This window comes from Gymnoscopelus braueri (genome assembly GCF_963280865.1).
Source record: "Gymnoscopelus braueri genome assembly, chromosome: 7".
Classification (NCBI taxonomy): domain Eukaryota; kingdom Metazoa; phylum Chordata; class Actinopteri; order Myctophiformes; family Myctophidae; genus Gymnoscopelus; species Gymnoscopelus braueri.
In genome coordinates, this window is record NC_137608.1 from 14,671,705 (window position 1) to 14,696,259 (window position 24,555).

The 24,555-nt window shown below is 43.5% G+C and overlaps 1 protein-coding gene across 1 annotated transcript; it reads left to right on the forward strand.

Moving 5' to 3' along the window:
- Window positions 1-24,555, forward strand: LOC308088907 (rabphilin-3A-like). The gene is made up of 16 exons (XM_080433490.1): window positions 1-44; window positions 9,264-9,393; window positions 11,023-11,106; window positions 11,908-12,070; window positions 12,738-12,779; window positions 14,025-14,225; window positions 15,156-15,296; window positions 19,664-19,743; window positions 20,442-20,513; window positions 22,389-22,498; window positions 22,651-22,777; window positions 23,303-23,359; window positions 23,525-23,679; window positions 23,793-23,874; window positions 24,058-24,154; window positions 24,297-24,555. The coding sequence occupies exons 1-16, from the start codon at window positions 16-18 to the stop codon at window positions 24,425-24,427; spliced, it is 1,701 nt and encodes a 566-aa protein (XP_080289616.1). The 5' UTR covers window positions 1-15; the 3' UTR covers window positions 24,428-24,555.

Consider the following 24,555-nt stretch of genomic DNA (forward strand, 5'->3'; position numbering starts at 1 on the left):
GCCCGTGCTGAGAAGATGGAGGCCATGGAGCAGGAGAGGATTGGGTGAGATTTCCAGTACCAGGAGTATGGACTGGTGGTCTCCATATTAGTGGTGGGAAAAAAACGTTCATTTCAGTCAACGATTTCGTTCACGTTCACGGCAATGATCCGTTCAAATGATTAGTAGCGCTATTGTCTAGTGAAAAACAACACAACCGCACCGCTGTCTGTCTGTCGCAGGAACAGCCCGCCCTCCCGTCCTGTGTACGGGGGAGGGGGAGGGGGAGGGGGAGGCATGAACGAAATCGTGAACGTAACAGTTTCAGGAAGGGAACGGGTTCGTTCACATTCACGCCACGGCAAAGAACTAGTTCTTATGAACGAATCGATCATGAACGACCCATCACTTCTCCGTATTGCCTTCTCAGAGGGAGAGAGAGAAATGGGGGGAGGGGTGCAGCGGAGAAAGCCCAGTGTGAGTGTGCACAGTTAAAATCCTCAGTGTTATTTAACTCTGAGAATGTAACCTTTTGAATGAGAGAGGGGGAGGGGGAGGGGGAGAGAGAATCTAATTCACCAACGCAACCTGGAGAGGGAAAGAGAGCCAATGCTGCATTGTAGCCTCGCATGGTCAGACTAATATCACTGCGTAGATATTAGTCAGGAACAGTGGTGGGAAAAGTACTCACATGTTTTACTTAAGTAAAAGTATCAATACTCCAATGTAGAAATAGGCCTATTCTGTTACAAGTAAAAGTCTGGAATTCAAAATGTACTTGAGTAAAAGTACAAAAGTATTGGTATCAAAATGTACCGTTTTTCAAATGTATGAAAATCTTTTGAAAATAGCAGATCTACAAGCTCACAATGCGTTGCATTGTGAGCTTACAAATCGGCTATTTTCAAATAGTCAAAGTTTAAATAGGGTTATTGTATGTTTTATAATAATAATCAAAATCTACAAAGTAACTAGTAACTAAAGGTTTAAAATAATTGTAGTGGAGTAAAAGTACAATATTTGCCTATGAGATGTAGTGGAGTAGAAGTAAAAGTATTGAAAATGTTTGGCTCTGATTGGTCACTCACAACTCTGGGGTGAGTGAAATGTAATTCAGACCGAGGAGTGCCAGACTAATATGCCCAGGGCTATTCTTTTTAGCTGTGGCAGATTTGTCTGGTTTCCAGGCTAATGCTAACCTGACTCCGCCAAATGGGGTGGTTCACAATACAGCCTCCATCTGGGATCACTCAGAGATTGGAGTTTAAACCGACCCGCGCCCAGTCAAACCAATCAGCACGCAGCTACGGGCGGGATCTTGGCGAGACCGGGTGTGACCCCATCGAGAAGTGCCTGTTGCATTGTAGTTCTTTCACTATTCATCATGGTTGAATAGTATACAAAAGAACTGCGCCAGCAGGAAGACACGTCAATATGATTGGTTGGAGTTATAGCACGCCCAGACGGTGATAGACAGACGGTACCATCCAATCACCTGCCAAGTAGCTTGAAAAAAGGGACCGCCCTCTTCAGCGGTTGGGCTATACCGAGATACCAGATGGGAGTAGGTTGTGAAACAAGTGTGAAGCAAGCTTGTGAGAGCCATATTTGAAAGAAATCTGTATTAGAGTATTTTTGAGTACTTTGAGTATTTGGATTACATTGCATGATTGCTATTATTTTGTACATGCTTGTGGGTTTGCAGCTAATTAAGTCCATTGAGCCAGTTGCTAGAACAGCCTTTGATTAGAAGCTTTCTGTATTAAGAGCACCTGTGTCTGGAAATGTTTGTCAGTCTAGAGTTGGAAGCCTAGGAGCAAACACAGTTTTTTGACCCTGTTAAGAACCTACAAATCCTGTTAAGAACCTACAAAACCTGTTAAGATAGAACCACCTTTTTGAACACTTTGGATTTATATGTCATGTATGTTTTTTCTGTGCACGTTTTTCTTCACTAAAAAGTTAAACTCATCAAGGTGTGATTTTTTGGAGTCAAGCTTATTGCTTTTTGGGCTTTCACTGGAATTAAGAATTGGGACCAACATTTTGTCAAAAAACTAGCTCAAGAGAAGCAAGTATAATGGAAGACTAACGTCGCTGGAATTACCCACAAAAGAAACTCAAGAAGTTACAGTGACTGTTAATCTTGTGGAAAAAGAAGAAAAGGAAATAAGGATTGATTGCACTGGTGAGCTGAATATTGTTGATTTTGTCATTGACGTTTTTGAAGATATATTCAAGCCTATATCTGAAGACAGTGCACTTAAGGAACAGTTTGCAACGTTTTATTGGAAGCTTTTTTGTGAAGTTTAAATATTGCACTGTATTTGCATTGAAAAAACGAAATGCTAGATGATGCAACAACCATGGCCACAGATACTCCTAGCCACCACAAGAGGGTGTCAATACCCACAGAAAAGGCTATGGAAGAGAAACTCCATAGACTGATTGGATCTAGGAGAGCAAAACTAGGGCATATAACTAACAAAATTAACGAATTGGATATGCTGAAGAAAGATGTAAGCAATGTGGATAAAGTTGAACAAATGGTTCTGGCTGACCTTGCAAAGCTGTGTACAGAATTCAGTGGTGCTAATGATGAAGTGACAACTCTTTTACCTGAAGAAGAGGTTACTGCTGATCAGAATAATTGGTATGAACCGAAGATAGCACCAGTCAGAGATTTTGTCAGAGCAACTCAAGAATGGATTGATGGCGTGCGTGAAATAAATAAAGAAGGCCCTCTCAAAGAGGGTGAAGAGGAAGATGACATCAAGCCTGGTGACAGTGCTTCTAATGTGCAATCTTCAAGAGTATCCTCTACCACGTCTTCTGCACGTAGAAAAGTAGAAGCAGAAAGGGCAGCACTGCTGGCACGGGCAGCAAAGTTAAAGGAGAAGCAAGCCCTTGAATTGGAAGAAGCCCAATTGAAAGCTAAGAAAGAACAGCTGGAGCTAGATACAGCCATTGCAGAATCTGATGCCAAGTTACAAGTACTTGAAGATTATGCAGGCACCCAGGATGGAATGAATGACTACTTACAGTCACGTGGTGCAAAGACATCAAAAGTAGGCTCTAAGACATCGAAGACAGGACCACAAAAGGCATTTAAAGAGCCAGAGGAGCGGTCTCTAACACAACTTTTCGAAAGGAATGTTGCTTTGGCACCTTCAGGAAGTGAGAGAGACGGCTATGAAGTGATAAGGCGTCAGAATCAGATTACAGAGATGCTCGTCGCACAGCAACAATTGTCTTATCTCCCTAAAAGAGACATACCTGTGTTCCATGGTGACCCGCTCACCTACAGGTCCTTTATTAGAGCCTTCGATCAAGCCACAGAACTATAAGAGAAAAGCAGGGTAAAGACAGAGTTGAGTTCCTGAAGAAAAGAGGCCTCTGCTTTGGTTGTCTTACGCAGGGACACTTAAGTAAAGACTGCAAAAAGAGGATGACATGTCAAGAGTGTTCTCAGAAACATCCAAGCATCTTGCATGTCGACAAAGAAGACAGTGTTCAGTCAAAGAAGAATGAGGACAGCAACACTGAGGAAAGGAGCATCACAAACGCCCTCGTGTCACTAGAGCAAGAGACCTGTGGACGCACTGGGGCCGGAAATGAATGTATCCTTGCAATAGTACCTGTAATGGTTAAGTCCAAGAAAAGTGAGAAGACTGTGAAGACATACGCCTTCTTGGATCAGGGAAGTTCAGCCACCTTCTGTACTGAAGCACTCATGAGGCAGCTGAACATCAGAGGCAGGAAGACAGAGATCCTTCTGCGGACTATGGGCCAGGAGAAGCTGGTTCCCAGTTACATCCTGTCTGATCTGGAAGTGTGTGGACTCGAGTCAAAAGATTACATCGACCTACCAAAAGCCTTCACACATAGGGACATACCGGTGAAGAGGGAGAACATTCCCCGGCCAGAAGATGTGAGGAGATGGCCCTACTTGAAAGAGGTACAAATCCCACAGCTCGAAGCAGAAGTCGGCCTGCTGATCGGGACCAACTCGCCTAAAGCTATGGAGCCATGGCAGGTGATTAATAGTGAAGAGGACGGACCCTACGCAGTTAAGACCATCCTTGGTTGGGTGGTGAATGGGCCTGTAAGAAGAGAGGATGACATCACATCAGCAGATGGTGGTCACAGTCACACAGTCAACCACATTTCCGTAGCAAGCATTGAAGAACTGTTAGTCCAACAGTACAATACAGACTTCCCAGAACAAAGCTGTGAAGACAAAACAGAGATGTCTCAAGAAGATCACAAGTTCATGCGGTCAGTCACTAAGTCTGCTGAGCTTGTTGATGGACATTACTGTATCGGCTTGCCATTGAGGAATGAGACTGCCAATATGCCAAACAACCGCTGTGTAGCTGAGCAGCGTACAGTTGGTCTAAAAAGAAAGCTCAGCAAGAACCCAGACTTCCATGAAGACTACAAGGGATTCATGGCAGGGGTAATAGAGAAAGGCTATGCTGTGAAAATCCCCAAAGAGGAGCTTAGCCGAGAGGATGGACGTGTATGGTACATACCTCACCATGGGGTTTACCATCCAAAGAAAAACAAGATCAGGGTAGTCTTTGACTGCACTGCAAGGTTCCAAGGAACATCACTGAACGATCAGCTGCTTCAGGGACCTGATCTAACTAACACCCTCATTGGAGTCCTGACAAGGTTCAGAGAGGAGCCTGTCGCTATGATGGCCGACATAGAAGCGATGTTCTATCAGGTCAGGGTTCCAGACAAAGATGCTGATCTACTGCGTTTCCTTTGGTGGCCGGGTGGTGACCTGAGTCAACCCGTAGAAGACTACCGAATGACTGTGCACCTGTTTGGAGCCACATCGTCTCCCAGTTGTGCATCATACGCCCTAAGAAGAACAACTGAAGACGGAAGGAACGAAACAACACCGGAAGTGGTGGACACAGTCCTCAAAAACTTCTATGTTGATGACTGCTTGAAGTCTGTGTCCTCAGAAGGTCAAGCTGTTGCTCTGGCAAGGGACCTCAGTGCCTTATGTCACACTGGAGGATTCCGTCTGACAAAGTGGGTCAGCAACAGCAGAGTTGTCTTGTCGTCTATCCTGGAAGAAGATAGAGCTACTGAAGTCAAAAATTTGGACTTGAGCCATAACCAGCTTCCTATGGAGAGAGCTCTTGGTATCCAGTGGTGCACTGAATCAGATACGTTCCAGTTCAAGATGCAGCCACAGGATAAACCAGTCACAAGACGAGGGATTCTCTCCGTGGTCAGCTCCGTTTATGACCCCCTCGGTTTTCTGGCCCCCTTCGTTCTGCCTGCGAAGCTTCTACTAAGAGATCTGTGTAGAGAGAAGAAAGGCTGGGATGATGAAATCCAGGGTGAGCAGGCACAAAGATGGATGAAGTGGTTAGCCGACCTGACACGACTCGCAGATTTTCGCTGGGAAAGATGCCTCAAGCCTGTAGGGTTTGGATCTACAGGGATGGCACAGCTCCACCATTTTTCAGATGCCAGTGAGAATGGCTACGGCACAGCTACCTACATCTTACTGACAAATGCACAAGGCAAGAAACACGTCTCCTTTCTGATGGGCAAGTCCAGAGTGGCACCGCTCAAGCAGGTTACTATACCTAGGATGGAGTTGACGGCAGCCGTCGTCGCAGTCAAGATCGACAAGATGATGAGACAGGAGCTTCAAGTACCACTTGAACCGTCTGTCTTCTGGACGGATAGTACTACTGTACTGAAGTACATCGAGAATGATACGGCTCGCTTCAAGACTTTTGTAGCCAACCGAATCTCGATCATCCGTGAGGCTACTACCCCAACCCAGTGGAGGTATGTAAACACCTCAGTTAACCCAGCAGATCACGCTTCAAGAGGTTTGAAAGCTGAGAACTTTTGTCAATGTGAGATTTGGATTCATGGCCCTAGTTTCCTGATGAAAAATCAAAGTGAGTGGCCAGAAAGACCAGATCAGTCGAATCATGTTGAGGAAGATGACGTCGAGATCAAAAGGTCAGCTGTAGTCAGTCTTCTTACCACAGACACGAACACTGCTACACTGAGTAAGCTAATTGACCACTACTCAAGCTGGCATCAGCTGAAGAAAGCAGTGGCTTGGTTTCTCCGGCTAAGGGAGTTGCTGCTGCACCTAAGTGGCATAAGGAAAGGGCTACAAGCTACCATCAGTCACTCTGAAGATGACCCAGTCAAGCAAGAGATGCTTCTCAAGCAGCAACTGGAGAAACATAGAACAACTTTGGAAAAGAAGCCGCTCACAGTTGAAGACCTGAACGCGGCTGAAAAAGAGCTAATTCTCTTCAGTCAGAAGCATTCATTCCCAGAGGAAATTGAAGCTTTGCAAAGAAGGGCACATGTCAAGAAGAGTAGCCCACTTTACAAGTTGGACCCAGTTCTGCAGGATGGAGTGTTGAGAGTAGGTGGACGGTTGAGTAGGTCTGCTATGCCAGAAGAGGCCAAGCATCCCGCCATCCTTTCAAAGCACCAAAGAGTTGCTACTCTCATCCTACGACACATCCATCAGGAAGTTGGGCATTGTGGTAGGAATCACATGCTCGCAAAGTTACGGCAGAAGTATTGGATTCCTAAAGCTAACTCTGCGGTGAGAATAATTGTCTCAGAATGCACTGTGTGCAGAAGATTGAATGCCAAGGTTGGAGAGCAGAAGATGGCAGATCTGCCAGAAGACCGCTTGCTGCCCGACAAACCCCCCTTCACGAATGTTGGGGTGGATTACTTCGGACCATTTGAGGTCAAACGAGGGCGCAGTATGGTCAAACGATACGGTGTAATCTTCACCTGTCTCACAATCAGAGCAGTTCATATCGAAGTAGCCCACTCTCTGGATACCGATTCTTGTATCAACGCTCTGCGTCGCTTCATCAGTAGAAGAGGACAGGTGGCTGTTATACGTTCCGATAATGGTACAAACTTTGTCGGAGCAGAGAGGGAGCTGCGTGAAGCTATTAAGGAACTTGATCAGTCCAAGATACAGGATGTGATGATGAAGAAAGGGATAAAGTGGACATTCAATCCACCAGCTGCTTCCCACCATGGAGGGGTATGGGAAAGGCAGATCCGAACAGTAAGGAAGATTCTGAATTCAGTGCTCAAGCAGCAGACCATGGATGATGAAGGTCTTCAGACTGTCTTGTGTGAGGTTGAGGCCATCATAAATGATCGTCCCATCACCAAGGTCTCAGATGATCCAAACGATCTCGAGGCACTTACTCCGAATCATTTGCTGTTGTTGAAGACACAACCAAATGTGCCTCCAGGTGTTTTCAAGAGAGAAGATCTGTATGCGCGACGGAGATGGAGACAAATCCAGTACCTTGCTGACCTGTTCTGGTCAAGATGGACCCATGAGTACTTGCCGCTCCTTCAGGAACGGAAGAAATGGTCTACAGTAAGAAGGAATTTCCAACCTGGAGATGTCGTTCTGATTGTGGATGACTCCGCTCCTAGAAATTCATGGATGATGGGAAGAATCCTCAAGACCATGCCAGATTCAAGGGGAGTTGTGCGTCGTGTCAGTGTGCAGACGAAAACCAGCACCCTTGAGAGACCAATTACGAAGCTCTGTCTGCTACAAGAGGCAGTGTGAAGAGTTCCTAACAACAGTAAAAGAACGTATTTCAGTTGATTTGTTGATCTTAATATGAATGGCTCTAAGTAATGCTAAGTTGTAATTGTTATGCTTCCCGCCTAGCCAATTAGGGGCCGGAAATGTGAGAGCCATATTTGAAAGAAATCTGTATTAGAGTATTTTTGAGTACTTTGAGTATTTGGATTACATTGCATGATTGCTATTATTTTGTACATGCTTGTGGGTTTGCAGCTAATTAAGTCCATTGAGCCAGTTGCTAGAACAGCCTTTGATTAGAAGCTTTCTGTATTAAGAGCACCTGTGTCTGGAAATGTTTGTCAGTCTAGAGTTGGAAGCCTAGGAGCAAACACAGTTTTTTGACCCTGTTAAGAACCTACAAATCCTGTTAAGAACCTACAAAACCTGTTAAGATAGAACCACCTTTTTGAACACTTTGGATTTATATGTCATGTATGTTTTTTCTGTGCATGTTTTTCTTCACTAAAAAGTTAAACTCATCAAGGTGTGATTTTTTGGAGTCAAGCTTATTGCTTTTTGGGCTTTCACTGGAATTAAGAATTGGGACCAACAAAGCTTCTTCCATCTGGTGGAGTCAGGTTAGGCTAATGCTGCATTGGTACGGAGACACGAACACGCTGTCATGCTGATCGACGTGTTGTCTTGCGGCGCGTTGTCAAAGCAATAACCCTGCAGGGCAAGCTGATAATAAGGTGTGAAGTGCCACACAAAAGTAGAGTTTGTGCTGTTCAGAGATGTGTCGACACATGGGAGAGAGGGATGTCAGTCTCCAAGTGTATTAATAGTGACAATGGCTTTTTCTACAGGAGTGTGGAGGTGTTGCATTGTGTTGAATTTGAATTGAATTAAGTGGCAGTGGGATGAGTGGAAGAAAACACAATGCGCCTCAACAGACAGACAAAGACTTGTTAAGACTTTTGTTCACAACAAACTGGGATTCTCAAATCTACAGCGACATTGGTGGTTCTTAACGTGGGGTCGGGGGACCCCCCAGGGTCCTGTGAGGGGGTTGCAGGGTGTCCATCGCTACATTTTTGACAGAAACCAAATGGACCCTTATGAGTCTATTACAACAAGAGCGTACAAATGGAACCAAATGGTTCCATTTGGTTCCATGTGTGCAATATGATTGTTAAATTCAATTGATTGATTGATTGAGTACTTTATTAGTCAAAAATGTTAACAGCACGTGGTACAGTCGGACCTTTAGGCTAAAAGGATAACACAAAGAACTCCTGAGGACTTGTTTCCATTGTGGTCCTATGTATTCAATGAATCAACATAGCATAAAAATAACTGAATAATACAAACACAAAACACTAATGTACAAATAAGAAAAAGGGAAAAACGGTGCCAGTGAATGACACCTCCTCTCTATACTAGCACTGAGGAGTTTACAGCGTAGATTTGAGTCCCACAAAAATAAAAACTGTATAAAATGGGGGCTGCGTGGATAGTCTGGCTCCAGTCCCTGAATCACTAGCCTCGGAGTGAAGCGAAATGAAAATTCAGGCTGAGTGTCAGGCTAGGTGCCTAATGCATATAAAACACTGGTCCTTGAAATAAAAACAACACTGACATGGAGAACAGTGGTGATCAGGGAATGTTTTTATTTACCATCCATTCCACACACATCCTGTTGCTGCAGGCGCCTGGTGAACCGTCTGGACGACATGAAGAAGACGGTGTGTGGGGATGGCGTGTCCCGCTGTCTGCTGTGTGGGGAGCAGCTGGGATCACCCGGGGTCAGCTCTGTGGTGTGTGAGGACTGCAAAAAGGTAAGGAACCACCGGGCTAATTACTAATGAGCAACAGAACAAAAGCCTCTCTGTTGCAGGCAGCTGTGGGCCAATAAAACCCTCTGTACCAAACACAATCCGTCATCATATACTGTATTGTTTTATTGGGCCTTCACGGTCCTAACCGAGGAGCAGCCGTTTTCAACCTTTTGTTCATGTAATTGGTCCTCACAAATGCTCGATGACCTTGTGTGGCCTTGTGGTTAGAGTGTCCGCCCTGTCCTGAGACTGGGAGGTCGAGGTTCAATCCCTGGTCGGTCATAACCTTGCGTCACCAGACTTGGTATTCGGGAAAGCCTGGTATTCGTTCTAAAACAAGCCGTGTCATCCGGTTGAGAAAAAAGGAAATCGTGGTTTCGGTGGTTGGTTCCGATTAGCGCTGCCTTGTTTTTGTTCCCCACATAATGCGACTCAATTAGTTTAGTCTCGCTAGTTGGGCTACGAGTTAGAATAAAAGATGGATATACCAAACTATTATTATACTAAAAGAAACTAAATAAACTAGTTTTAAATCAGGTGAATCATTTTGGAGGTGCACGGTTCCGGTCATTGGTTCCAGCCATCTGATGATGTAAAGTTATTTCCGCTCCGACCGGATCAGAAACCCGGAAATGGTATTGATCCCAGGCTAGGTCGGTCATACCAAAGACTATAAAGAATGGTACCCAATGCGAATGCCTCCCTGCTTGGCACTCAGCATCAAAAGGTTGGATTGGGGGAAATACCTGCGACATACTAGCATCATGTCCAGGGGTGTAGCCTACTTGTACATTAAGCCGCCTCACGCTACAGAACCAGGAGATAGGCTCCTGCCCTATGGGCCACATGGCTCTGCAAGGCCTACTTACAAATGCTCATTATGAGATGGCATCATTTCCCATTTACTATACTGTGTCTCAGTGGTGGACAGTTCAGAAACCTGCCTATACCAATGACATCATCGGTGGTTATTCCATGCTAAGTTAGCATGCTGAAATAGAAGCCATTGTTCTTGCATCAATACAAAATAAATGAAAAGGTTGAGAAATCTCATTGAAATGACCACAGATGATGACACATTTTGAACATCCACAGTCCACCTCGGAGACACAGAGAGTGTAGACAGAGATGGCACTGTACCGATAGTGAGCATTAGTGAGGACCCATATATGAAGATGATGTTGAAAAAAAGGCAAAATGTTCCATTCCTCTATTTCAGTGGTTCCCAAACTGGGGGTCGGGACCCCCAAGGGGATCCCCCAATTATTTTGGGGGGTCCCCAGATGATTAGCTTAATGTGCAACATTGTTTTCTCACTCATCAGTAAAAACAGACCAACATACCGGACCGGTACAGTATAAGTGTATACAGGGTATCTACACATTTCTAAAGTGTCAATTTAAGTACTTTTAAGACCTTTGTAATACCAAATTGGCCAAATTGTCAAATATTACATAAGAAAGAGGCAAACGTTGTGAAAATAGCCGATCTACAAGCTCACAACGCCTCGCTTGCCCTTTGGGTTTGGGAATCCTTGCCCTATTTTAAACTTTGTTGTACGAAAGCATTTTTGAAAAGGTTGAAAGTGGTTGAGCCATAAGCAATCTTGATTTTTCTCACCTCACACAGAACATGTGCACTAAGTGTGGAATCCAAACGAACAGCCGGCCTCGCTCTGTGTGGCTCTGCAAGATCTGCAAGGAACAGCGGGAGGCAAGTGTCGCCTTTGTGACTTGTTTTCAACTGTGAAAGCACTTCGTAAATGTGTTTATAGAAAACTGCTTTACTAATTAAGTAAATGTTATGTTTTTTTTTTTTTTTCGAATCAATTTTGACTACAAAATGTTGGAACAAAATATATGCTGTATATGCCGGAAGCCTATGAGAGTTGTTTTCAACTGTGAAACACTTTGTAAACATGTTTATAGAAAAGTGCTATACAAATAAACAGTGGTGGAAAGTAACTAAGTATATGTACTCAAGTACTCAATGTACTCAAGTACTGTACTTAGTTACATTTTGAGGTATACTTTACTTGAGTATTTTCAATTTCCAATACTTTTACTTCTGCTCCACTACTGTACATCTCAGAGGCAAATATTGTACTTTTACTCCACTGCAATTATTAGAAAACTTTAGTTACTAGTTAGGCTACTTTGCAGATATACATTGTAAAACTTACATTAACCACTTTAGCCATGTTTTATATATAGGCTCTTTGAAAATAGCCGATCTACAAGCTCACAACGCGTTGTGAGCTTGTAGATCTGCTATTTAAAAAAAAAAATGTACTTTTACTTTTGGTACTTTAAGTATATTTTGATGCCAGTACCTTTGTACTTTTACTCAAGTAACATTTTTGAACACAGGCCTTTTACTTGTAACAGAGTATTTCTACAGTGCGGTATTGATACTTTTACTTAAGTAGAAAATGTGAGTACTTTTTCCACCACTGAAAGTGTATCCATGTCTGCCGGGAAGCATGTGAGAGTAATATTTGTTTTCTTCCCCAAGGTATGGAAGAGGTCTGGTGCCTGGTTCTTCAAAGGCTTCCCTAAGCATTTCTTACCTCCTCCTATGCCAATCTCCAAACCCGCAGAGGCCAACAACGCCCAGCAAGCTGCGGATCCCCAGGGTCCCCCCGGATCTGGAACCCAACCACGTCCACAGCCCCAGGGTAGCTTATAGAGTCATTTTTCTCCCCCTGAGCCTTTAACCCATTAAGACCGGGAACGCATGTGCATGTGTCATTTTAGATTTCGTTGGCTATTCAAAAATAGCAGATATACAAGCTCATAGCGCTGCACCGAGTGCCGCGCTATGAGCTTGTACAGTAGATCTGCTATTTTTTGGAGAAAAACAATCGTGAAAATGTGTACAAATCTTTATATGTTTATACATTTTTCACTCAAATCTTTGCTTCTGGGGGTCCCTGGAACAAAATATTTTGAGATGGGGGTCCGCGGACAAATACATATCGTTTTGGGGGTCCTTGACATGAAAACGTTTGAGAACCACTGATATAGAGACATGAGTTTAAAAAAAAAAAACTGCAAAGATTTTGATTCAAAGATTTGCACCCATCTTTCACGATTTTTCAAAAAAGAAAATAGCACAAAGTATAAAATAATGGTTATAGCTAAAAAAAAAATCTAAAATGACACATATGCGTTCCCGGTCTCAATGGGTTAGCGCACCGATAGGCCGAGAGAATAAAAGAAGGGCGAAGATTTGTTTGAGTAATACGGTCTTACATAAAGGGTATATTTTCATGCCCTTCGCTTCGCTCAAAAAGCTTTTAACTTTCTCTCCCGATCCTCTCTCCATCTCTGAACCTCTTTCAGGTCAGACTCAGGCTGCCTCCGCCGCTCAGCAGCCGGCTACAGGCAAGTTATTTCAACAGCCATTAAAAGATCTAACCTTTTACTCCACCTTTAGTGATATGTGTATGCCCTCCAGAGCTCTGCCATTTTCCCCCCTAAGCAGCACCTCTTTAGTGTTTAGTCTCAACCCAGCAGCATCTGCACACACCCCCCTCCCCCCCCCCCCTTCGCAGGCCCATCCACTCATCATTACTTTTAAACCCCCACCACCAACCCATCTTTTCCTTTGATCTGCTTCCCAAATTTGTCAGCACCGCCTCTCTCCTCTCTCCCCGTTGCAGAGAGGGGAGGAATGGAGGCGCAGCAGCTCAATTAGACTGTTGGGGAAGTTGCATGCTGTGACACGGGGAGGAGGTGTGCCTTCGGGCGGTCCCCACAGTGTGACGGGTCACCAACAAAAAAAAAGAAAGAAAAGAAACGGCCGTGTTGCAATGCAATTACCTACGAACTGTGGCATGCTCGTGACACAGAAAGTAGGAGAAAATAGGTGGTTGGTTGGAGAAGGGAAAGCAGAAGACCATGTAATCACAGCATATATAGGCAGTTGGTTGCACTGTATGTAGGTCAATGCCTTTGCAACCAAAAGGCTGCAACATCAAAAGTATCCAGAGAGAGACTGGGGGGGGGGGGTATTACGGATTTAACCCGTTCAAACCGGGGAAAGCGTCTCTGTGTGCAACCACTTTATCCATTATTTTATACTTTGGCTATTCGAAAAATAGCAGATATAGAAGCTCATGCCGCGCTATGAACTTGTAGATCTGCTATTTTTTTTTTTAATTCTTGAACATTTTGTGCAAATATTAGAAAATATATATTTTTTAAAGGGAAAATGTTTTGACTCAAATCTTTGCTTCTGGGGGGGTCCCTATTACAAATCATTTTGAGATGGGGTTCCGCGGCCAAATACATTTAATTTTGGCGGTCCTTGATATGAAGAAGTTTGAGCACCACTGATATAGCAACATGTTTGCTTTCCATTTAGACCTCATGTCTAAATGGGTTAACTGCAGTGGAAGCGGGAAGTGGTGTTTGTGTGTGTGTGTGTGTGTGTATGCGCGTGCGTGTGTGTGTGCGTGCGTGCGTGTGCGTGTGTGTGCGTGTGTGTGCGTGTGTGTGCGTGCGTGCGTGCGTGTGTGCGTGCGTTTGTGTGCGAGTGCGTGTGTGTGCACGGGCGCATGTTTTTGTGCGAGCGCATGTGTGCGCAATGCAACCCATGCTAATGGCACATTCATGCATGCGGTCTAGGACCACAACCACAGGCCCGTGGCGCCGGCTACCCACCTGTGGCCCCTAAACCACCTGTGGCCCCTAAACCCACAGAGGTGCGCCAGGCTGCGGGCGGGGCTGCTCCAGGAGGCCAGGGCAGCCCTGTGGTGATGAAGAAGGCTGTGCCCGTCCACAGTTCCAGACCACAGCCAGCTGCTTCAGCCACCGTGGCCCAGCAAGGTGAGCAACAGGACAGCTGGACTCATCATCATGATATTCGGGAGATAATCCCAAGAGTCACCCCGTTTTCCTCATACAAACAGTTGTCTCTGTCTCTGGTTTTGAGCTGTGTTGCATATCGTCGCTGTCGTGTGAAAACCATGTTTGTCCAAAACGGTTTCTTTTCAGGATATGGAAAAAAATAATCTGTGTTCCAGTGGATCCAATGTAGTTATTATTTAGTCACAAGCTTGGGAACTCGGCTGGAGCTCTTAATTGATTCCTTTGAACTTCAAAGGGGATTGTGCACTGAGTTGATTGATTGAGCCATAAAAGTGTCAAACTCGTTCTGTGCTCGTTATTGCTCTCTCTAATCAATTAATTCATTAAAGACAGCAAGGGGGGGAGTGTGTGTGTACACACAGATCTGCGATCTTACCTAGTATGCCTTAAAAAAAATCACACCCAGTGTGAAGTGGGCGGTGTGGTCATCACAGTGGTCATCATAGTGATGGAAGCTCACTTTAAAAAAAATGGATTTTTTTGAAGTGCATAATCCTATTTATAGGTTATTAATGTCATCATGTGTCTCGCTAGCCAATCACAGTGCTGAATAGAGTCAGCCAATCACAGTACAGCTAGGGGTGTACTAATGAGCCAATCACAATACAGCTAATGGGGTGTCCCAACCCCACTTATAGGGGCGGCTACACCGCCCAAAAATGTCAAAACACCTATTATAGCAAAAACAGCAAATATACAAGCTCAAACCATGTTGCATTGCGACTTGTGTAGATTGGCTATTTTCGCTACTTTTGACACTCTTGTAAGACAAAGCAGGGCAGTGATTCATGAAAAAAAAACATAACAAGTTTAAATACTGTATTGGAGATACAAGGTTACTGCCTGACGACAGAAACGATATATAAAGATGCTTGAATGCGGTTGCAGGTCCAGTGGAACCTGATGCTTACTCATCGGTTGCAGCGCCTCCTGCAGTGCGGGAGGAGAGGAGGGCCGCCCCGCCTGCCCGACAGCAGCCTCCCCCAGCCGAGGCGGACGATGTCTGTGACTACGACTCGGATGAAGGCAGTGAGTAGAGTACACCATCTGTTCCTCTGCTCATTCAGCAAGCCCGCTGATGTCCTGCATAATGGCTTGTTTAGTTTTACAGGAGGCTCAGGAGGTAGAGAGGCCGCTTGGGAATCGAAAGGTTTGGGTGAGAATGTGTGTGTTAATGGGTGAACGTGAAACATATTGTTAAAGAGCTTTGGATAAAGGTACATATAAATGCATCATTTATCATTTATTTACCATTTAACCTTATGGACGGTATGCAATGTTGTTATTCCCAGGAGGGTTGGCGATTGATTGAATAATTTATTAGACAGAAATGTAAACAGCACGAGGTACAATATAAGACATTAAAGCTAAAACACAAAAAGTCCTGGGGACTTTAATACATGTCATCAACAAATACGAACACTATATGTACTAAAGAGATGGGAAATTGTTATTTACCTGCCCTTTTGGTCTCCTGAATTTGATAGATGTTTTTTTCAGGTAAATTTAGTAAGAAACCAGTGTTACACATCCTTTAATGGATGATGTCAGGGCATTCCACATTTTGGTGGCAGAGCAGTATAGAATGAGAACCTTCCCATGTTTGTTCTAAGTTTGGGTGGTACCAGATCATGGTCGCTCCCTCTGGTGCTGTGGCTGTGTGGGTGTCACTCCAACTGTCAACTGTCACTCTAACTGGGAAGACTTCAACTGACATGACCTGTGAGTGTCCGCCTTGACGGCGTCGTAATGGTTGATTTTACACTTGGTTGCATACTGAAAATAGCCGATCTACAAGCTCACAACGCGTCGCGCTCCTACAAGTTGTGAGCTTGCAGATCTGCTATATTCAGAGCACAACACCCGAGCACAACCAAACATAAAATGACTTGTCTTTTTGTTCTACTGGATCTCTTCTCCACTCGTCCCTCACTAACATTTTAGTCTAGTTTTTATTTGTTGACGACATTGTGAATATATTTAGTCTTAGTTTTAGTCATCGAAGCTTAGTTTTTATTTCGTTTTTATTTTGTTTTCGTCAGTGAAAAAAGGTAGTCGACGAACATTTTTTGTTATTGTTTTAGTCGACGAAATCAACACTGGTTCCTACTCTGTCCAATACGACTTGCCAATCCGGACGGTGCGCTTGTCGACGCAAGGCCATCGGCTACTTGACCTTGCAGCTGGCTCGGGTGCGCCTCCTTCACAAGCCTCAAAGCCTTGCTGTCGGCACGCCTACCTTGCTGTCGAGTGATTTGAAAAGCCATGCATTTGTTGCAAAACACTGCACAAAAACAAGCCCCAGCCATCCTCGGAAAAACTAAATAGCGTACAGTATATGACTCAAGTGATCTCTTCCCATTTGTTCTCTCAGGCAGATAGAAACAGATGGGTAGGTTTTAATAGACAAAAATGCTGTTTCATTTCATACAGGCATCGTGAATTTATATTCAATCTATTTTCTAATTTGGCAGCAGAGACATTTCCCTTTTGTGAGTCTGAGTTAAACCATGTCCAAGTTTGATTTCTTCTTTATTATCATCCAGCCTGGCAATATTTCATGCTGACAAATTGTCTAACGTACGGCACTATAGCAAACTGGAAGCACCTGGCAGAAATCACTGTGCTTGGTAGGAGATGATAGATGATAGGCGCCATGCATTATCCAAGCACAAGAAATCAATATCCTAGGAGGCAAAGGAGAGATGGGAATAAAAGAAGTCAATGGTGAGACGTAAGCTGTAAGATGTCATTTGTGTGTGTAGCCCCTTGAGTGATGAGAATTGTGTCATCGTGTCACTTATAGCCCACGTCATGTCCTGAGCCTTCGGCGGCCAGCGGCCTTCATTCTCTTCCCGAGGGGCTGAGGCATTAATTTACTTTACGGAGCTCCGGGAATAAGCAACGGTGCAAATAATTTAGGATACAACAGGGCTGATGGAAGACAGATTCCCCTTGTGTTTGAATTTGTCCCCTAGGCTAGTGAGAATGGCGTAAATGGCAAAAAATAGGAATGGTTTCACTGTGTCTGATCTCTGTGGAATTGGGGGTGTGAGGACATTTGCTTTTGTTACAGACCGACCGACCTGTGTTGATTTTGTCGACTAAAACTATGACGAAAAATGTCTGTTCACTACCTTTTTTCACTAAGCTATGATAACTAAAACTATGACTAAATATACTGAAAATTAAACAAACAAATAAAACTAGACTACAATGTTTGGGAGGGACTTGTGGAGAAGAGATCCAGTAGAACTAAGACAAGTCATCATGGGTTTGTGCGGGTGTCACAGACTGAAAATAGTTGATCTACAAGTTCACTTGTGAGTTTGTAGATTGGCTATTTTCGACATGCAGCTAAGTGAAAATCATTTCGATGCCACCACGCCCCGCCAAAAATAAATGGACTAAAATATGACTAAAACTAAACAGAATTTCATTCAAAAGACTATGACTAAAACTAAAACTAAATTTGCTGTCAAAATCAACACTGGTCTGATGACTGTAGGTAGGCTAGATGGTCTGAAGACTGTAGGTAGTTTTTTTTTGGAGAGTGCTAGATCCAAGGGGCTAGCATCCGGTTTCTAAATTGAGGCCATATAGGAAGTGACAGTTCATATGAATGGCCGCTAGTTTTGCTATTTCCCCCCTGCTGGCTGCAGAAGCAATAACTCTCTATTAAAGCCAATGGGTTTTTGGCCGGACTTTACACTAGATTGTATTTAGATTTTTACCTTAATAAACTATCATTATCATAAATACTTTATGCATCAGCTGCTAGTTTAAAGTCTTCTTTCAATTAACATGATAATTATTCGTTTAGTAAATTATGGTCCCATTAATGTTTTTCATTAATGATAAAGTAGGGTTGTTGTAGGGATGTTTCTGGGGCTCCTACTGGTTCTACCGAGTGAAGACCCACTAAGATTATAGTCGACTAAAATGTATTTCGGCGGTGCCTTGATGGCGTCGTGATGGCTGATTTTACAGTTGGTTGCATGCTGAAAATAGCCGATGTACAAGCTCACAACGTGTCGTAGCGTGACGTGTTGTGAGCTTGTAGATCTGCTATTTTCAGAAACATAAAATGACTTGTCTTTTAGTTCTACTGGATCTCTTCTCTAGTCCCTCACTAACATTTTAGTCAAGTTTTTATTTGTTAAAATTGTTGAAATTGGCAAAATATTGAGTCTTCATCATAGCTTAGTTTTTATTTCGCTTTGGTGAGCTATTAGGGGGAGGGGAAGTGTCTTGCTCAGGGACACTAGGCGAGCCAGGGATCAAACAGGCTACCTTTCGCTTCCCAGATGGCCTCTCCTCTCTACCCACTCCAGCCATCTCATCTAATCCAAAGTTGGCCTGCATGTGCTTATATTCACCTGAGGTCTGTCCTGTGTGTGTGGGTGTGTGGCTAGATATCTATTTTTACACCTCTAATAATAAAACGGAATGAGTAGTAGTTGTTTGTGTCTGAATTATTTTTAACCACAAGACTTGTGGGCCAGCGGGTTGGAGACTATAGAGTCAACACGGGGATGTTTACACTTATAGAGGAAAATAAATAAAGTATACTCCGTTCTCATACAATCCAGCACGGGAGGTCTTTTCAGGCCAGCGTTTCCTGAATCCTTTTGAGATTGATTCTGCTCCTTTGATTCCTTTTATATTATATACCATGTTGCTTTTTCTTAAAAAGAGATTTCCTGCTGGGTCCTGTAGGTAGGCAATAGGCTTTGAACGAGCGCCATACATTTCCATGGTTCAGTTTCACCATGTGCTATGAACACATGATGCCTTATGAACACATGATGTGTTAACAACACATGACGAGTTGTGAACATGCATGCTGAAACGCTAGTGGTCCAATGTCCATAAGGCTAGATGTGCTGGTTATTTTCTAAATTGTTATCCCACGATTTTCTAACCCCTTTTTTTCACCCAGTGCCAATTGCCTATGTAATCCTGGGCGCTATACTCTCCTTCTGCCAGCCTCAGATGTGCTGGTTGATATTCAGCCCACACTAATCCTGAAATTAATACTGTAAATTTGTGATTCTCAGCCTTCAAGCACCCCCAGTTTGATAAGCATTAGCCTAGGCCACGGACCCCCATTCAATACAATTTTTTGTCTCTGGGACCCTCACGGGTCCATTCGGTTCCATTTGTACACTCTCTGAGACTGAGGGTCCATTTGGTTTCTAATAGTCCCAATCAAATGTAGCTGTGGACCCCTGGAACCCCTTCGAGGACCCACAGGGGTATATTATAGACTCTGGCTGTTGGTGCTTTACAGCACCAACAGCCAGGGTCTATGATATGCTGTTCAGCATGCAGTCTCCCAGCAGCACTAACAGCCTTCATGACTCTTTGTAACGATGTCTCTGTGTCTTTTTCAGCCACCCTGGGTGCTCTAGAGTTCAGCCTGCATTATGACCAGGAAACCAACAGCCTCCACTGTAGCATCATGAGAGCCAAGGTACTGTAGTACCACCCATCTCTGCACACATAAATGGTTTATCATCATCATCATCATTCTATAAGTCATCAAATCTCTCTATATTAAGACCTGAGGCAGATTCTACAAATGCCTTCTAAATCAGTTTTCACACTTTCAAGATTTTTCAAAAATGTAAAAAATATATAGCAGATGTACAAGCTCGCTGTGAGCTTGTATATCTGCTATTTTTGAATAGCCAACGCAAAAATCTGACACAGATGCTTTCCCGGTTTCAATGGTCTAGGACGGTGTCAGCCTAGTATATATATATATAAAAAAGCTTGCAATCTGTGATTGATTAAGTGATTGAACACTGTATTAGTCAGAAATTTAAACAGCACGTGGTACAGTCAGACATTAAGACTAAAAGGATAACACAAATAAGTCCTGGGGACTTGTTTCCATTGTGGTCCTACGTATTCAATTCATCAACATAGCATAAAAGATTTACACAATAATATAATAATGTCATCAACCAATATAAAACACTATGTACAGAGGAAAAAATAGAAAAACAGCGGCAGTGAATGACACCTCCTTTCTATGGGAATTTACATTTACCTCCCCTTGTAGTCTCCTGGTAGATGTTTTTTCAGGCCAATTTTGAAAGGAACCAGGGATTGACATCTTCTAATGTGATGTGATGTGATTGGACACTCTCTCGTCTCTCTATTCAGGGACTGAAAATCATGGACTCGAATGGACTGGCGGATCCCTATGTGAAGCTTCATCTGCTGCCAGCTAGCAAGGTGAGGAAGTCACCTGTCACTGCTTAAAGCAGGACTCGAGCTCAGAAAAGAGTAGGCAGGAATTTAAGTTTCCAAGTTTCCTTCCTCAGATAGGCACAATGCAACATACTGTCAGTGGGGTACAGGCAGGATACCCATACAGTCACAGGCCTATGTACAGGCTGGTAAACACCTCAACAGACAGGCATAAAATAAAATAAAAACAGGCAGGCAAATAGTGAGACAGCATATTAACTGTCAAAACATGTGGCCTGACATAGTGGCAGACTGACCACCAGGCCAACGGACTGAGTGGCCGACATACAGCAGCAGCCCTAGCTGCGGCTGTGATATTGCATACATATTACAACATGCTCTGTCAGCAACGGGGCCGAAATTATTGCTGAACTGATAAAAATGAAAACGTCCTTTTGGGAGCACATACGTATGGGGCACACAATTGACAGATGTGAATGTGATTAATTACCCCACACCAATCGCGATACACCTGTCAATTGTGTGCTCCCCAAAGGCAGTTTTCATTTGTTCAGTCCAGCAATCATTTCGGTCCCAGTCACCGACAGAGAATGTTGTCTTAACACATGTTTTCTGCTAGAACTTTCAAATGGATATGAAACTAGAGGACAATATCTGACACATGCAGTGTTTAATGCCACGAAGATCAGTCTGCTACCCCATAAGAGCGATCTATGGCTGTGTATTTGGAAATGTATGTAATATCCCAACCTTACAGGGCTAGACATACAGATGAGCAGACCGACTGGTAAACAAACAGGCAGGTGATCAGACACAGACCAATAAAAGAGCAGGGCTTAAACACATGATCCACATGAGCCTAGTATAGACTACACCCCTGGGGGACCCCAGTCAACAAAGTATATAGGGTTTAAGTGGTTAACAGGACACAGGTGACTGAACATGATCACAATCAACACAGGTGTAACGCATTATGACAGATGAGGGGATGGATCATGAGGGGAGAGTGACATCTGCTGGGCAGGTAGGGGAAGTACAGGGAGGAGCTGTGACAAGTCAGTGATTAAATCTACACTGTTAGACAAGGAGAGCTTCCCGCAGGGCACAATTCTGACACCTTGTGGCATGAACAAACTTGTAACTGTTGCATTTCGTCTCTGTCGGGTGTCCAAAACTCTTAACTTTTCAGGATTCAAATTCAAAAGCATCAAAAGTAGCAGATCTACAAGCTCAAAACGTGGTGCTTCACGCCACGTTTCGAGCTTGCGGATCTGCTATACTTTTGATGCCGTTGTGTGACGCTGTAGTATGATCAAGTAGGTCTACAGCTTGTGATAATGAATATAGCACTGTCACCCCCCTCCATTTACGCATTATCCATTGTATAAACATAACAATCCATTGCTATGCTATACAAAATGGTTAACTGACAAGAAATTTGTTTAAAATTGTGGGTGAAAGAAGCCATAATATCATGATTAATTATACAACGGTTTGCTGAGTGTTTAAGGCACTCCGGTTTGCATCATGTAATTGACACCCTTAGGCATGTAGGCATGGTATAATCACAATATCAACTCTCTGATCTTGAAGCAGGCCGGATGGTCAAAACATTATAATCCCCGCATACCACAGTTTCTTGTGTATTAGTGCTTAATAATTAAGCAATAATACATAATATATACATGATAATTAATTTATTTATATAGCACATTTCCAGACATAGTCACACAGTGCTTTACAGAGCAGGATAAAAGGAACAACATGCGAAACATTGGAGATAAACTACAACAAAGATCAGAAGGCACAAAAATGTAAATTAGACCCATACATGTACAGTACATCTACATATTGCCCATTCCTGGATCTTATTTGCCCTACTTTTCCCTTATCCGACAGTCTACAAAGCTGCGCACAAAGACCCTGAGGAACACGCGCAACCCCAACTGGAATGAGACTCTAACCTACCATGGACTTACAGATCAGGACATGGAGCGCAAGACCCTCAGGTGGATTCCTCAAGCCATCAGACATAAACCTGTCCACTTAACGTCACGTCACACTCAGATGATCATTATTTATGTCTTCATCCTTCACTATACTGATTGGTGTGTGAAAAGACAACCCTTACTGATGATGCTCTCTCCTTTGATTTATGCAGACTGGCTGTATGTGATGAAGACAAGTTTGGGCATAATGAATTCATCGGGGAGACCAGAGTGGCTCTGAAGAAACTTAAGTTCAACCAGACGAAAAACTTCAGCGTGTGTCTAGAGAGAGTTGTCCCTGTAAGTTGCATTGAAATAAGCCTAATGCATTGTATGCTTTTATGCTGTCGTTGTCGGGAGGGAAAACTTGTATGTCCAAAACAGTTACTTTTCAGGAAGAAGTTATTTTATACCCACACGGTCACAAGCTCTTTTTTATTACTTTTCATTTGTTAAATATTTAAAAAACCCAAGTCTTTCAAAAATTTCTAAAATAATAGATTGTGAGGTGAGCTTGTAGATTGGTTATTTTCGCTACTTTTGCGCAACACTCTTGTACGACAAAGTAGGGTGTTAATTTAAGGGGAAAAACCCTTTAAAAGTTGATGTGGAGATACAAGGTTCCCGACAGCAACACTATGGAATATATTTGATGTAAAAAGTGTTGCGCGAGATGTTGCTTAACAGAAATCCCATATTTTCAGTAGAAAATAGGTCGAGGTCATTTTGCATAAATTTACCGTCACAGTCAAACGGTATAGGCCTACTGTATTCCCAACTATAAAGATTTGTTATTGACCTGCAGTCATCTTGTTCCCTTCACAGATTAAGAAAAACGCAACTGCAGGCGCATCTCGAGGCATCACACTCTATGAGGATGAGGTAACGCCCTAAAAAACACGGCGTGCCTAAACATGACAGATTCCTCACTAAAGCGAATGCAAATCATGTCATGGAGCTTGCCCGAGCATCTCTCACTCTCATTTCATTTCCTTCTCTCCTCCCATTTGTCTAACCTTCCCACACCCCTTGTCTTTCACTCTCCAGACTGGGAAAGATGGAGTGGAGGTAGAGGAACGTGGCCGAATCCTGATCTCCCTCGAGTACAGCACCAAGCAGAGTCGCCTCCTTGTTGGTGTGGTGCGCTGTGTTCACCTGGCCGCCATGGACGCTAACGGCTATTCTGACCCATTTGTCAAACTGTAGGTTCCATGATTGCTGTGATTACGACTCTTGTTTCTTGAGTATACCGACAACCTAAACACCAGGTCACCTGTGCCAAAATGTTCACAGCAAATATCTAATTTGGTTTCAGAGTTCTGAAACCTGACATGGGGAAAAAGGCTAAAAACAAGACACAGACCAAGAAAAAGACCCTAAATCCAGAGTACAATGAGGTTCGTTCTCCAAAATCCTTCTGAAAGCCAGAGATTAAAACAAATGGCTATGTTTAAATTGTGTTATTTGATTGCATCTCTTTGTAAGTAAGAGCAAATGCATCACTCGTTGATGTTTTATGGAACAATGAAATTAATTCTACTCTGGACTTGTTCATTGTATCACCTCCTTCACATTTTCAGGAATTTGGCTACGACATCAAACTGGCCGATCTGGCTAAGAAGAGTTTGGACATCTCTGTGTGGGACTATGACATGGGGAAATCCAATGACTACATTGGTAGGTTAATTCCTCGGATTCCTCGATCGGTGACACACACACACACACACACACACACACTCTGAAACTAATTCAATTCTCCCAACTCCTCTGCACTTGGGCATCATGCCTGACTGTTTGTTTGTTTTCCTCTCTGTGAAAGGTGGCTGTCAGCTGGGAATCACTGCCAAGGGAGAGAGACTGAAGCACTGGTATGAGTGTCTGAAGAACAAGGACAAAAAGATTGAGCGTTGGCACACCTTGTTGAATGAGAACCATGTCAATAGTGATTAACCTCTTCAGCACTCCTAATCTGCATGAACTAAAAAAAAACTCCCCTTGTCAGTCCAGTTTCCTCTCCCCAAGAGACCATTATCTTCATCGCATTCAGGCTCCATTTCTTTCTGCCCGTTCTTCTTTCC

What these genes read in the sequence shown, in the direction of transcription:
- LOC308088907 (XM_080433490.1), top strand. Translation starts at nt 16, where the DNA reads ATGGAGGCCATGGAGCAGGAGAGGATTGG. An exon ending in TCTGCAAGGAACAGCGGGAG is followed by an intron (nt 11,107 to 11,907) that starts GCAAGTGTCGCC and finishes TTCTTCCCCAAG; the next exon opens with GTATGGAAGAGGTCTGGTGC. An exon ending in GTAGCATCATGAGAGCCAAG is followed by an intron (nt 19,744 to 20,441) that starts GTACTGTAGTAC and finishes CTCTCTATTCAG; the next exon opens with GGACTGAAAATCATGGACTC.